The 13,522-nt window shown below is 41.5% G+C and overlaps 1 protein-coding gene across 1 annotated transcript in view; it reads left to right on the plus strand.

The window, feature by feature from the left end:
* Positions 1 to 10,124, plus strand: part of LRRC2 (leucine rich repeat containing 2) — a 32,634-nt gene extending 22,510 nt beyond the window's left edge. Inside the window, exons 7-9 of the mRNA XM_039228306.1 lie at positions 1,227 to 1,382; positions 6,125 to 6,261; positions 9,913 to 10,124. Coding sequence (XP_039084237.1) covers positions 1,227 to 1,382; positions 6,125 to 6,261; positions 9,913 to 9,962 — 343 coding nt within the window. The 3' untranslated portion in view covers positions 9,963 to 10,124. The remainder of the gene's footprint in view (positions 1 to 1,226; positions 1,383 to 6,124; positions 6,262 to 9,912) is intronic.
* The last annotated feature ends 3,398 nt before the right edge of the window (positions 10,125 to 13,522 follow it).

The following is a 13,522-nucleotide window of genomic DNA, read 5'->3' on the forward strand; positions in this document are numbered from 1 at the left end:
TATGGGGTAGAAAACTATCACTCTGTTTTTATACATATATTATATATGGAATAGGAACATACTACTCTGCTTAGAGTATCAGTAAGGATAATTTTTTTTGGTTTCATTTATTGATTTATTATACAAAATCTTTCAAACAAAATTGATATGATTAGTAAGGTTTTTCCAATTATATCCTTGTATGTCATGCTTAAAAAAATAATCACACTGGGGCACCTGGCTGGCTCAGTCAGTAGAACATGTGAGTCCTGATCTCAGCGTCATGAGTTCAAGCCCCACATTGAGTGTAGAGCTTACTTTAAAAAAAAAAATTACCCTCAATCATGTAAGATTCATTCATTCATTCATTTATTCACTCGTTCATACATTCCACCAATAATATTAGGCTCCTATATGGCAGGCTCAGAGCTTAACGTGGTTTCAAATCCACAGTCTTCGTTATGCAGACCTTGCAAATAGTAAGTAAGCTACATTGGCACAGAAGCCAAAACTGGCTCAGTTCTGAAGGTCACTCCTACGACCTTTCTCTTCTCCTGGTACCTATGGCATATCGGTGCTTTCCAGGTTGTGGGACTAAGTGGGAATTGTTTTAGTTTGAAACCCAAGGGGAACTCTGAAATATTTGTGGGATCAGTTAAGCTTTTGCAAGCAAATGCAAGAAAAAACTGGGGAGGGGGTCACTGAGTTAGAATAAAATGGGAAATCAGTGAAACACGGCGGGAGCGTAGTTTGCTCATTTCCTTTCATTCTGCAGGTTGCTTTCCATTTTAAAAGTAGGGAATATGATGGGAGAGGAAGGTTGTACTTTCAAGATGTGCACTAGGGAGTAGGTGGCCCAAATCTGTTCATTCTCAGCCCAGGTGCAGGGCAGGTCCTTTCCCATGCCCTGCTGACCCTGGGGATGCGACGGACCCTTAGAGGGCTGTGCTGGGTGCCAGGTCCCCTCTTGGCCTCATGCACGTTGTGCGATTTGCTTATCCTGCTACTCGCTTTAGGTCTTCGACTGGCAATTAAGTCAGCGAACCTTTAAAATTCATGTCTCCTGGCATGACTCTATTTAAATATTTAAGTCAGTTTATTCTCACAAGGGTTACCTATGTAAGATAGGGTCACCTATATAAGATAAATGGCATAGGGATTTCATACCAGAATTTATTTGTCATTCACTTTGGTTTCTCAGCTATGAATATAATCCGTATATTCTATTCCCTTTTTCTCCTTCTTAGGCTAGAAGAATTGCAGACCTTTATCTTGTATAAGAATGAGCTGACCTATCTTCCGTATGCCTTGCTTAACCTGAAGAAGCTCGCCTTGCTAGTTGTCAGCGGGGACCGTTTGGTGGAGCTCCCCACTGCCCTGTGGGACTCGTCCACACCTCTAAAGTGAGTAGATCACAGTAGAGACAGACACAAGGTAAGGAGTGCCTAGATCCTGGGCGCCCACTGGTTTCAGGAACCAGATCAGGTGGTTCTTGTACTCTGAGGACCTGATCCCTGTTCACAGAAATTCCAATGACTTTTTATAGGATTTTGAAGGTTTTGGCCCCTGGCACAGGGAGGTAGAACTCAGAGGATTTCTGGACAAATGCTACCGCTGTTTGAAGTGTGACAGGGCATTTGTCCAGGGCTCCCTGGTCTGTTGTGGAGTGTGGAAGGTCAGTGGCTCTTGAATGTTTCCTGGTTGCCTCACTCTTCTTTGATTTCCTTAGAGGTTCGTGTATATTACCCCAAACCAAGAAAAACCATCCATGTAAACATGACACAAATAGATTCCAAACTGGCTTGAGACATTGAACGGTCTTTCTTACCTTGGAAGTGGGATTGAAAAGCCCCTGTTCCACCCTCCCATGAAGCTGACTTCAGGGCGTATCCCCTTGGCTCTCAGCTAGCATGTCCTGCCAGAATTTGAGGCTTTGGGGGTCCCCACATCACCTCTATCCTGAGCCCGTTTTGACTCATTCCTAGAAACCTTTACACGAGGCCATTCCAGTGAGAGCCACTGCATCACTGTGTCAAGAGTTTCCATCTGCCTTGAGTACCAGTTGTTGGCTAAAACCACCATTCAGGGGGCTATTTTCCAGGAGTGTCCAATTCTGTAAGTGGTAAATGCTCACTTTAGCTTAAATCTTCCTCATCTTCCAATCTGGGCAATAAGAGGCATAGCAGACAAAAATAAACAAGTTGACAATTGTGAAGAGAGAGACTACGTTTGTTCCTGTGTAATCACAAAGTGAACAGGGATGTGACATCTTCTCCCCACTGCCCCACCATACTCTTTCCATCAGAATGGGTGTTCCCCTGTCCTTGGCTGTCTCAGGAATGTCTTCTGGATGAGAAGAGGTCCCCCGGTGAGAGGGGGGCAGAACCCATCCTCAGAGCCCCTCCCACATTCAGCCAGCTGGGAGCAGGTGTGATAGCTTCATAACCAAGGGCAGACTGGAAGGGGACTTCCGGTCAGGGTAAAACTGACCTTCGTGCAGGTAACTAAAGTCATTTCAATTGATAATAATTATAGAACTTGGAAATCTGAAAGAATGAGATGGAAGCTCTTTGAATTAATAAAAGTTTAATTGAAAAAAAACCCCTAGATATAAGTTTGCATGAAGACTTCTATAAATAACCTATAGAAAAATAATGGAAGAAATAATGACAGTAATAGTACTAGCCAAAAATATTTAAAAAACCTAAAAAAGAAGTCTAGAAAAAAATGCTAGGAGAATAGCTCTTTTATATGAAGAAAACTCAAAGTGCCCACAAAGGCTATCAAAGAGGTCTTGAATATTTGGAAAGACATACTGTTTTTTCTGGATGAAAAGACTATAAACATATTAATTCTTATAAAAATTATACTTAAATGTAATATGATTCCAACCACCACCCCAGTGGGATTTCTTTTTTTAGAACTTGAAAAAGTGATTTGAAAGTATACCTGAAAGGCAAAAAGCTAAGAATAGCAATGATAATTTTGGAAAACAAGAGTGACGGGGCAAAATTTGCCTTATTGAGAATTACAGTGTGTTTAAAAGGTATAATCATGGGGTGCCTCGGGGGCTCAGCTGGTTAAGTGTCTGACTCTTGGTTTCAGCTCAGGTCATAATCTCACAGTTTGTGAATTTGAGCCCCGCATCGGGCTTCATGCTGACAGTGCAGAGCCTGCTTTGGATTCTCTCTCTATATCTATCCCTCCCCCCACCCCTCGATAAATAAATAAACTTTAAAAAACCACAGTGTAATAATCAAAATGAGGTGGTGTTAGGCAATGATTTGTAGGTGAATTATTAGAACAGAATAGGTAGTACTGAAAGTGACTCTAATATATGATACAGGGATTTTCGTAAACCAATGAGGAAGGTATGAGTGACTTAATATGCCATTAAGAAAGTTGGCTACTTAGGGAAAGATAAAGTCTGTTCGTCACTTTATAGCATAAGACAGCTTAGGGCATATAGCCATGTATATGTTGTATATCGTGTATAGCATGTAGGAAGACATATAGATAAAGTCACATTTTAAATATAAAAAGAAAACTATCAAAGGAGTAAGAAATGCCATGTTAATGATGGTAGACTGACCATGTATTTGACACCTATCCTCTTGAGACCCCACTGAGATGAGGAAAACAATAAAACCTACAATCCACAATGATCAAGACAGTGGGAGAAGGCTTTCCCAGAATGAGAGATATTAACACAACTTTGGGAGAGTTACAGCAGACAGAACAGTGGTGACTGATAAAACTTGTATGAAACAGGCTCAAGTTCAGAGATCAAACCAAGAAATTGAGCCCATTTGCCCTGGAGAACTCCACAGAAGCTTGAGGTCAGAAATTCGAGGCATGTTTTGGAGTAGACTGAGACACGGTGCTAAAAATAAAGAAAAATTTAATGTAAACAGATGACTCCCCACCTTCCAATCTCCTCCTTGATTCCATCGGGCAGACCACTCACCCCCAGCAGTCTGGCCCCCTGACCCAAAGTCTGAGGTTTCCTCTAGGGTGGCCCTGGGGGAAAGACCCCAGATTTCTGTGTTTGGAGGCTTCCCCAGGGGGAGGGGGTGGCAGCCCACGGTGGAGCTGGCCCCTGGGCAAGTGCTGTCCAAATGTGCAGGTACCCAGCTCGTACTGTGTGGTCTCAGCCCCAAATATGAAGGCATCACCAAGCCTTCCCAGATAATTGTCACAAGAATATGAGTTTTTCAACTTGAGAATCAAATAGCAGGCAAGATAGAAAAGTTAAATATGGTTTTGGATCAGATTGCGGATGGCGTTGGTGCTAACAAGGCAAAAGTAAAAGTATGTTTGTCTGTGATGTGCTTTGAATGCCTCAAAAAATAAGATGGCTTGATGAGTAGACAGGGGTGGACAGACGGATGGGTATGTGACAAGGTAGGGGAAGTAAAATCTTAAATGTGGAACATAGGCAGTGGGTATGGGGATGTTCACTGTAAAATTTTTTTGACTTTTCTGAATGTTGGAAAATTTTTGTAATAGGATGTTGAAAAAGTAAAAGTATAGATCATAAAAATTGGGAGGTGCGAGGGTCGGGGAACTGAAGAGAAGAAAGACCTTCACATGATTCAATAACATTGAAGTGTTGGTCCTGCATAAAAGAGATTTCCAGGAGGTTAATAACGTAAAAATAATGATTGACTGATGAAAGAGATTGTCTCTGGGATCTGAGAGACAGAGGTAGGGTAAGAGACCATGGCTTTAAATACAAAGTATCTTTGTGCTAATCAAATTTTAAAATAATACAGGGGCACCTAGGTGGCTCATTTGATTAAACGTCTGACTCTTGATTCAGCTCAGGTCATGATCTCACAGTTCATGGGATCCAGCCCCTGTGTTGGGCTCTGCATTGATGGCAGGAGCCTGCTTGGGATTTTCTCTCTCTCTCTCTCTCTCTCTCTTCCCCTCTGCTCATGTTCTCTTTCTCTTTCAAAATGAATAAATAAACATAAAAAAACTATAATACAGACAGTGATTACTTTGATAAAACATTGAAGAGTGATAAAATATAGGCTTATTTATTTATTTATTGATACGGAAGGGTGATAAAAATTAATTCAATGAAAGAGCTTGCAAAAGAAAAGTTAAATAGATCAATCTACGTAGAAATTACAACTTTGTTGCTCTCTTCACGTTTAGACATTAAATAAAATGAAAAGGAAGATGAACTAAGGAATATATGTACTGAAATAGGACAGATGGATGACTCTGTCTTCCATGTTTATAGAACTTCTACAAACCAATGACAACACCTAACACCCAACCCGACAGGGCCCACAGACCAAAGACTATTCAAGGGATTTCCTTTTTGTTTTTTTTTTGTTTCTTGTATTTTTAAACTTAAAAACATTTTTTAAATGTTTATTTTTGAGAGGGAGAGAGAGTGTGTGTGTGCAGGTGGGGGTGGGGCGGAGAGAGAGGGAGACACAGAATCCAAAGCAGGCTCCAGGCTCTGCAGTGTCAGCACAGAGCCCAATGGGGGCTTGAACCCACAAACTGTGAGATCATGACCTGAGCCAAAGTCAGATGCTTAACCAAATGAGCCCTACTCGGCACCCTGAGTGATTTCCTGTTTTGAATTAAAATAATAACATCAACTTTCACATCAAAACATCTTTCACAACTATGAAGACAGATCAAATCCCATTTCAGTTTCTCTCCTCAAGCTTCTTTATCTCTGGGTAGCGGATGTCCATCTTTCTCGTTGTGGGGATTTTGTCTGTTGGGTCCTTTGTAATTTAACCCCACCTCATTTTAGAGTTTAATATCACTAACTGGGAGTAATAGCAGACCTTAGTAGGACATCATCCAGTTTAAAGGGCCTGACTGTGAGCAAGTGCTAGCGTCCGCCTCACGGCCTCCTGCCTGCTGTCCTCTGTGGCTAAGTAGCTCACATTTTCCCAGCAGGCCCCCGAGCAGGATTGCTCCCATAATCGTGTGAGATCATTCCACAGGGCAGTTCCACTGGTGACGCTAATATTATGTGGTCCGCTGTGACCTTCAAGTATAAGCAAGAACTTGCAATTCAGTACCATAAAAATTCGCTTCCTATGAGAGGAATTTTGCAGTAAAAAATGCACAGGTGAAAATGTGATATTGTCCATATTTTCTTGCATAGATTTGTAAGCCTTATGGACAATCCTATTGATAATACCCAGTGTGAAGATGGTGTGGAAGTGATGGAAAGTGAGCAAGATCGTCAACACTTTGATAAAGAATTTTTGAAAGCCTATATTGAAGATATTAAAGAAAGAGGTACGTTAATCATCTTTAAAATTCTTTTATTTTTATTTTTATTTTTTTAAATTTTTTTTAAGGTTTTTTTTTTTTTATTTCGAGAGAGAGAGAGAGAGCGTGAGCAGGGGAGGGTCAGAGAGAGAGGGAGTCACAGACTGAAACAGGCTCCAGGCTCTGAGCTGGCAGTCAGCACAGAGCCCGACGCGGGGCTCGAACCCACGAACCGCGAGATCATGACCTAAGCGAAAGTCGGACCCTTAACCGACTAAGCCACCCAGGCGCCCCTAAAATTCTTTTAAATGAATGTACTGAATTCCATGTGCTCATGCAACACATTTGACACGAGTCACAATGAGAGAGAAAATGCTAGTTGGTTATTTTTCCATGTACAAAATATATATAGTTTCTCTAAAATATCAACATTTTCCAGTGCACTTGAGTACCTGTTACATCATCAGCTATTTGACGGAGGTCAGAGAACATACTCTTAAGACGGGGCATTACTAACTGTATATGAATTTTTAACTAAATGACATTGACAAAAGAGTATCCTAATTAATGGCAAGAAGAGATTCCATTTTGGGGCGCCTGGGTGGCGTAGTCGGTTAAGCGTCCGACTTTCGCTTGGGTCATGATCTCGCGGTTCGTGGGTTCGAGCCCCGCGTCGGGCTCTGTGCTGACTGCCAGCTCAGAGCCTGGAGCCTGTTACAGTCTGTGACTCCCCCTCTCTCTCTGACCCTCCCCTGCTCACGCTGTCTCTCTCTCTCTCTCTCCTAGAAATAAATAAAAAATATTTAAAAAAAAAAAAAAGAAGAGATTCCATTTCAAAGTCCATTTAAGTTCAACTTCAGAAAAAGCCGTGTCTTATGTAAATCAAGGTCCACTTATATAAAAATCACAAAAGGAAAAGCGTGAGGTGGCAAACTGGTACCTAGGTTCGTTTAGCTTTGGTTTTCCCATGGGGTGGTGATATTAAGGGGATGGGGGGCATCAAAAGACCTCAAGAAAGGGTGGGAAGCCTTTTCTCCAGTGGCTGTTTCCAAAGGTTAGAAGCCCTTCCTTCTGCCAGAAGCACACAAACACAGGAAAAAGGCATAAGTCACTCTTTGATTTTCTAATCTCCACCTGCTTCCTGGGTATGGATACCTGAGAGTTCTCTCTTACTTTTCCAATTCTCTTTTGTTGGTAAGTTAAGCATGGACCTGCCCAAAAGATGTGATGCAGGTGGATTTAGGCAGGAGGTAGCCCTGGCCACCAGGACTTTGAAAATGTGCACCTCAGTCACCCTCGGAAAATCTGCATGTGGGCTTGCTCCTCCCCCGTTCACAGACTAAAGATGGTTGGTCACATTTAGATAGTCAGGGGTTTCCTGACAGGAATGAAAAATACCATTTATTTGGCAAATTACAATTTTTTTCAACTAAATCTCTATGCAGTTACCTCCGATCTATTCAGTCATCCTTAATCTTGAATGTTGAAATATCATGAAATAGGGGTGTCTGGGTGGCTTGGTCGGTTGAATGTCCAACTTCAGCTCAGGTCATGATCTCATGGTTCACAAGTTTGAGCCCCACAGTGGGCTCTCTGTTCTCAGCACAGAGCCGGCTTCAGATCCTCTGTCTCCCTCTTTCTCTGCCCCTCCTCTTGCTCTCTCTCTCAAAAATAAACATTAAAAGGAACGCCTGGGCTGCTCAGTCGGTTAAGCGTCCGCCTGACTTCAGCTCGAGTCATGATCTCACAGTTCGTGGGCTCGAGCCAGTTCGTGGGTTTGAGCCCCGCATTGGGCTCTGTGCTGACAGCTAGCTCAGAGCCTGGAGCCTGCTTCGGATTCTGTATCTCCCTCTCTCTCTGACCCTCCCCTGCTCATGCTGTCTCTCTCTCTCTCACAGAAATAAATAAAACATTAAAAAAATGTTTCTTAAAAAATAAACATTAAAAATATTAAAAAAACACATTTTATGAAATAAATTAGAAATTTGTGTGAAACATGAAACAAATAGCAGAACCATTTATTTTGCCAAAATTTATCTTTGGGTTGTATAATTTTCCTCTTGGGGAAACCTTTATTGTTGTATTTTATTGATTTGTTCATAATTACATTTTAGAGCTATTGTTTAAAACTGCAAGAAAGAATGAGAGAAAATAGGTGTTTAGCTTTGGATCTGTTGGTCAGTGATAAAATAATTTGCTTTTAAAAAGTGGACTTTAGTGATGATACTTTTTTGTAATTTTAATTTTTTTAATGTTTTCTTATTTTTGAGAGAGAGGGAGAGACAGAATCTGAAGCAGGCTCCAGGCTCTGAGCTGTCAGCATAAAGCCCGACATGGGGCTCGAACTCATGAACCCTGTGAGATCATGACCTGAGCCGAAGTCGTACACTTAACGGACTGAGCCACCCAGGCGCCTCTAGTGATGATAGTTTTTTAATTCATTCAGTTATTTCTAAATAATTATAATAATTCTATCCTTCATATATTCATGTTGGTTCACATGATATTGCCAATATTCAGCTGGTAAAAATGTAAAATGTAAAGCCTGTAAAGATGACAATTTCTTAACAGTTCAACTTATGTGAGGTTGGGCATATTTTTAAAGTTTGTTTTATTTTCTTCATCATGGTGTCTTCCCTCTTTTCTCTCTTTCCCCCTCACACTAGTGTCTGAGTCAGATCCAGAGTCCAAAGCTGTAGGGAAAAAAGGTAGCTTTAGCAAGTCATGTGACCCTCCAACCTCATGTGATTCAAGCATGATGAGGAAGAGGCACCTGGGTGGCTCAGTTGGTTGGGTGTCTGACTTCAGCTTGGGTCATGTTCTCACAGTCTACGGGTTCGAGCCCCACATTGGGCTCTGTGCTGACAGCTCAGAGCCTGGAGCCTGCTTCGGATTCTGTGTCTCCCTCTCTCTCCATCCCTCTGCTGCTCATGCTCTGTCTCTCTTACTCTCTCAAAAATGAATAAACATTAAAATTAAAAGAAAAAAAGCATGATGAGGAAGTGAAACTCCTCACTGGTCCTCAAGCACTGGTGAACCTAAAATTCACCTTCAGGCCCTGTCCCTCAGAGATTTTTGACATGTCAGGTCTGGGGTAGGGCCTAGAGTGTGTCTTTCTAACAAGTTCCCTGGTAATGTTGATGCCTTGGGTCTGGGAGCCTCACCTGGAGAGCCATTAGAATAGACTATCCTTTGACAATATTTGGCTGTGAAGGCAGAGTGTGGGCGGTAGCCAGTGGGAAGAGCAAGACTGAGAGAAGGCATACTTCCCAAGATCCTACTTGGTTTCGGAATAGCCCAAACTTTGCTTACAAACCATCTTCCCATCTCCCTGGTGTCCATGGTCTCAGGTCCTTGGCCATCTCTTTCTGTCTTGTCAATTTGTATTATCTTAGGGTCATACGGATTCCCAGAGCCTGATGTAGCTGTGTGAGTCTGTTGAAAAGATTGCCAAAGAATGAGGGCTAATGATTCTGTCCCAGATCTAAACATTTCTAAAGCATAACTAAACATTTGTGAAGGCAAATGTCACCATTAACTGGGATGGGCAAGTGCCTTTATCTCTATACTTAACATATGAAGTGGTAGTAACTTGTGTAGTGATATAAGCCACGGCATATAGCTACAATTGGTGATAAAATGGGGGATCGTTGAGTCAATGTGTTCCTCTTGTTACAGAATCTGTTCCCAGCTATACCACCAAAGTATCTTTCAGCCTTCAGCTTTGAGATCTTCCGTCAGAAGACTGCAGAATCTCCCTGTCCCGTGGAGATGTAAATCTTGGTGTTGCGGAATAACGGTTTGTGTTTAAGGACAAGGCTAGACACCATGGTCATAGTTAGGAAAAATGGTTTTCAGATTTCACATTTATGAATATTTGTCCCTGTGGGCTGGAGAATTGATAAACAGATTTATCTAAGTAATATGTAAGCGTTCATTTGCATATACTTATTTCCAAATAATGCACCTTTAATATTTTAGAAAATGCATTTGTTTAAAAAATTATAACTCAAAGACCAAATTCGGAAGCTGATCGCACTGATTTTAGGAAACCAGGGATAAAAAAAGGGGTTGTAAAAAAGAGCACTTGTATTGGACTAGTCAATGAGGTTTTATTTCATTTTTTAAGAGTTTTTTTTAATTAAAAAATTTTAAAATGTTTTATTTATTTTTGAGAGAGAGACAGAGACAGAGCGCAAAAGAAGGAGGGGCAGAGAGTGACACACAGAATCCGAAGCAGGCTTCAGGCTCTGAGCTGTCAGAACCCACGGACCGTGAGATCATGACCTGAGCTGAAGCTGGACACTTAACTGACTGAGCCACCCAGGCGCCCCTATTTTGAGAGAGTTTTAATACGTCATTTCTTTTACTGAGAAACATTTTTCTTGGGTTTATACAAACTGCTATTTTCATATGTTTTAATTATGTTTTGTGGTCTCGAGAGAGACTTTAGGTATATTTGGGCATTGATGGTAGAAAGAAGGGCTGGATTGTCTGCTGATGCATTGGGTACAAGACACCCATTGGGTACAAGACAGAGGGTGCACTGGTAGCCCTGGCAGAGGCAGTGTGGGGGCCTGGCTGTTCCTGGGAAGCCTTACGTGGCCTGCAGGGATGGCACCCCTGCCCTGAGTGGGAACCTCAGAAGCCCTAGGACCCACCTTAGAGCAGGGAGCAGAGGCGGTACCCTCAGGGACTCCTCCTCCAAGGTGGCCACCCAGAGTAGCAGGGATGACTAGTCCATACTGAGGAGGAGCCCCTAGCAAGGCTTCCTTGAAGATACCACGAGAGAACTCTGCCCGTGGCCAGAATGCTACGGTCCACGGGGAGCTCATGAGACTGTTTTACGTTGGCAACGACGGGATTCAGTACAGGGCTTTGGACTCTTACAATGCATCATGATTTGGAGAAATTGTACAAATACCTATTTTTATACCATTATCTTGGGCTAAAATCAACAGGATTGTGAGTTGAAGATAAGTTTTAACAAGTAGCTTTCATGACTGAGAGGGAAAAAGTGTGTATTTCACATATTTACATATGAATCGACTCCTACATGGTCTAATTCAGTGTGGTCAAGTAGAATTTTCTGCAGTGATGGAAATGTTCTATATCTGGGCTGTCCAAATGTAGTGACGACCAGATACATGTGCTTTTTGACTACTTCAATAATGACTGGTGTAACAGGAATTTTTAATTAATTAAGAATTTTTAATTAAATTTAATTTTAGATTGCCACAGGTGGCTACCATATTGGACACACATGTCTAGCCAGTTGGGATTTTTGGGACAAAATGAAGGGTGATTTTTATTTTCTCTTATCAGAAGGGTTACTATGACACCCTCCATATTTTGTCTTGATAGGTTTAAACATAATTCCAAGTATTTTATCCTCAACATGCAAAACAGGTAGAGCATTCTAGAACCACATGGTAACACTTCAGTGGAGGATTGCCTCAAGTTAAAAACAAACTCTGAAAGGTAGGTTAAGAGATGAAAAGAATAGTAGAATGAGAAATCACTTCAAGTGAACCTCAAACAATTGTATTTTTCTTTTTAACTCCCTAAAAATGGGACTGAAATGTATTAATTGTACTACTCCAATGAGTTTGAAATTTTGTTTCGTGCCAAGGTATGTTATAGATAGCCAAGTAGAAAATAAATCTTAACAGAGAGCAAATATGAGCTTTCAGGCAAATTGGCCATGACTTCTGTAAAGTTTATTTCAATAAAACCAGTCTTTTATGCAAAAACCTTGTGTGCTGTTGCATACAGAGAAAGGAAAAAGTACTGCATCCGCATAGAATTATTTCATGTTACATAATATCCCAAGCCAAACATATTGTTTGAATATGATGTTTGTAAAGACACTATTTAATCTATTCATATAAGTTAAAAATGGAGGAAGATTATAATGTAGAATATGGATCTTAGTGGAAATACCCTAGAGACTTGAAAATTTTATGTGATGCATATGGACTGATTCATAGTTTGGAAAAGGAATTTCCATTGCAGGGTATATGTATGAGCAGTAAAGCCATGTGAATAGGGGATAAGATGTGCTTCTTAGAAGAAAAATGTTCTCGGGGCGCCTGGGTGGCTTAGTCGGTTAAGCGTCCGACTTTCGCTTAGGTCATGATCTCGCGGTTCGTGGGTTCGAGCCCCACGTCGGTCTCTGTGCTGACTGCCAGCTCGGAGCCTGGAGCCTGTTTCAGTCTGTGACTCCCTCTCTCTCTGACCCTCCCCTGCTCACACTGTCTCTCTCTCTCTCTCCTAGAAATAAATAAAAAAAAAAACATTAAAAAAAAAATTTAGAAGAAAAATGTTCTGGCTCCAAAAGCTTATTAGTATAACCTGTTTTTCATACAATGGACATTAAAGGGGTAAAGATGCTCAGGTGAGCTCATTCGGTAGTGCATTTTAATTACTAGCAAGGTCCGCATCACATTTCTTTAAAAAATTTTTTAAAATATTTATTTATTTTTGAGAGAGAGAAAGAGAGAGAGAGAGAGCAAGCAGGAGAGTGGCAGAGAGAGGGAGACAGAATCGAAAGCAGGGTCAAGGCCCTGAGCTGTCAGCCCAGAGCCTGACGCAGGGCTTGAATTTGGGAACAGTGAGATCATGACTTAGGCCCAAGTCAGATGCTTAACTGATTGTGCCAGCGAGGTGCCCCCGCATCACATTTCTTGACTCGAGCTTTCTATAATGACTGTTTGGTGTGCTTGCTAAACTCCAGTTTAAGGTAACTTCGTGATGATGGCAAACAGAAAGGTCCAGAAATCAGTTACTGTCTTTCCTTCTCTGCGTCCTTTCCTTCCCACGTCAATGCATCTCTTGAATCTCTCTCACTACTTCTGAGCTGGAAGGAAAATATACTTCGAGGTACTGTTCTGTGGTGAATGTAGGTTCAGTCGATTCTAATTTCCTGTGTCCTAATTCTGCTCCTTTCCTGATACATAGGGACAGCACATAGTTTCCCCTGCCCTACTTGTCAGTACCAATATTTGCTATCAGAGTAACTTTTGATCACGGAACAACATTTCTTAGGATTTTAAAGTATTTTCCAATTCTTTCTGGAAATTAAAGTTCTTGACTCTAGGCTTCAGCGAGCTTACAAATTGTTCCACATCCGCTTCCCTTAATGTCCCAAATATCTAAGTGTTCTACCATTTTCTAGTTTGTTTTCCTTACTGACACACCCCAAATCATTCCACCCATCCCCACCTATCTTTGGATACAGTAGAGTCTTTCTGGGGGCGGGGGGGTATCGGCGTGTGTTTCCCACCTC

Source organism: Hyaena hyaena, unplaced genomic scaffold (genome assembly GCF_003009895.1).
Source record: "Hyaena hyaena isolate Hyena2069 unplaced genomic scaffold, ASM300989v1 scaffold_30, whole genome shotgun sequence".
NCBI lineage: Eukaryota > Metazoa > Chordata > Mammalia > Carnivora > Hyaenidae > Hyaena > Hyaena hyaena.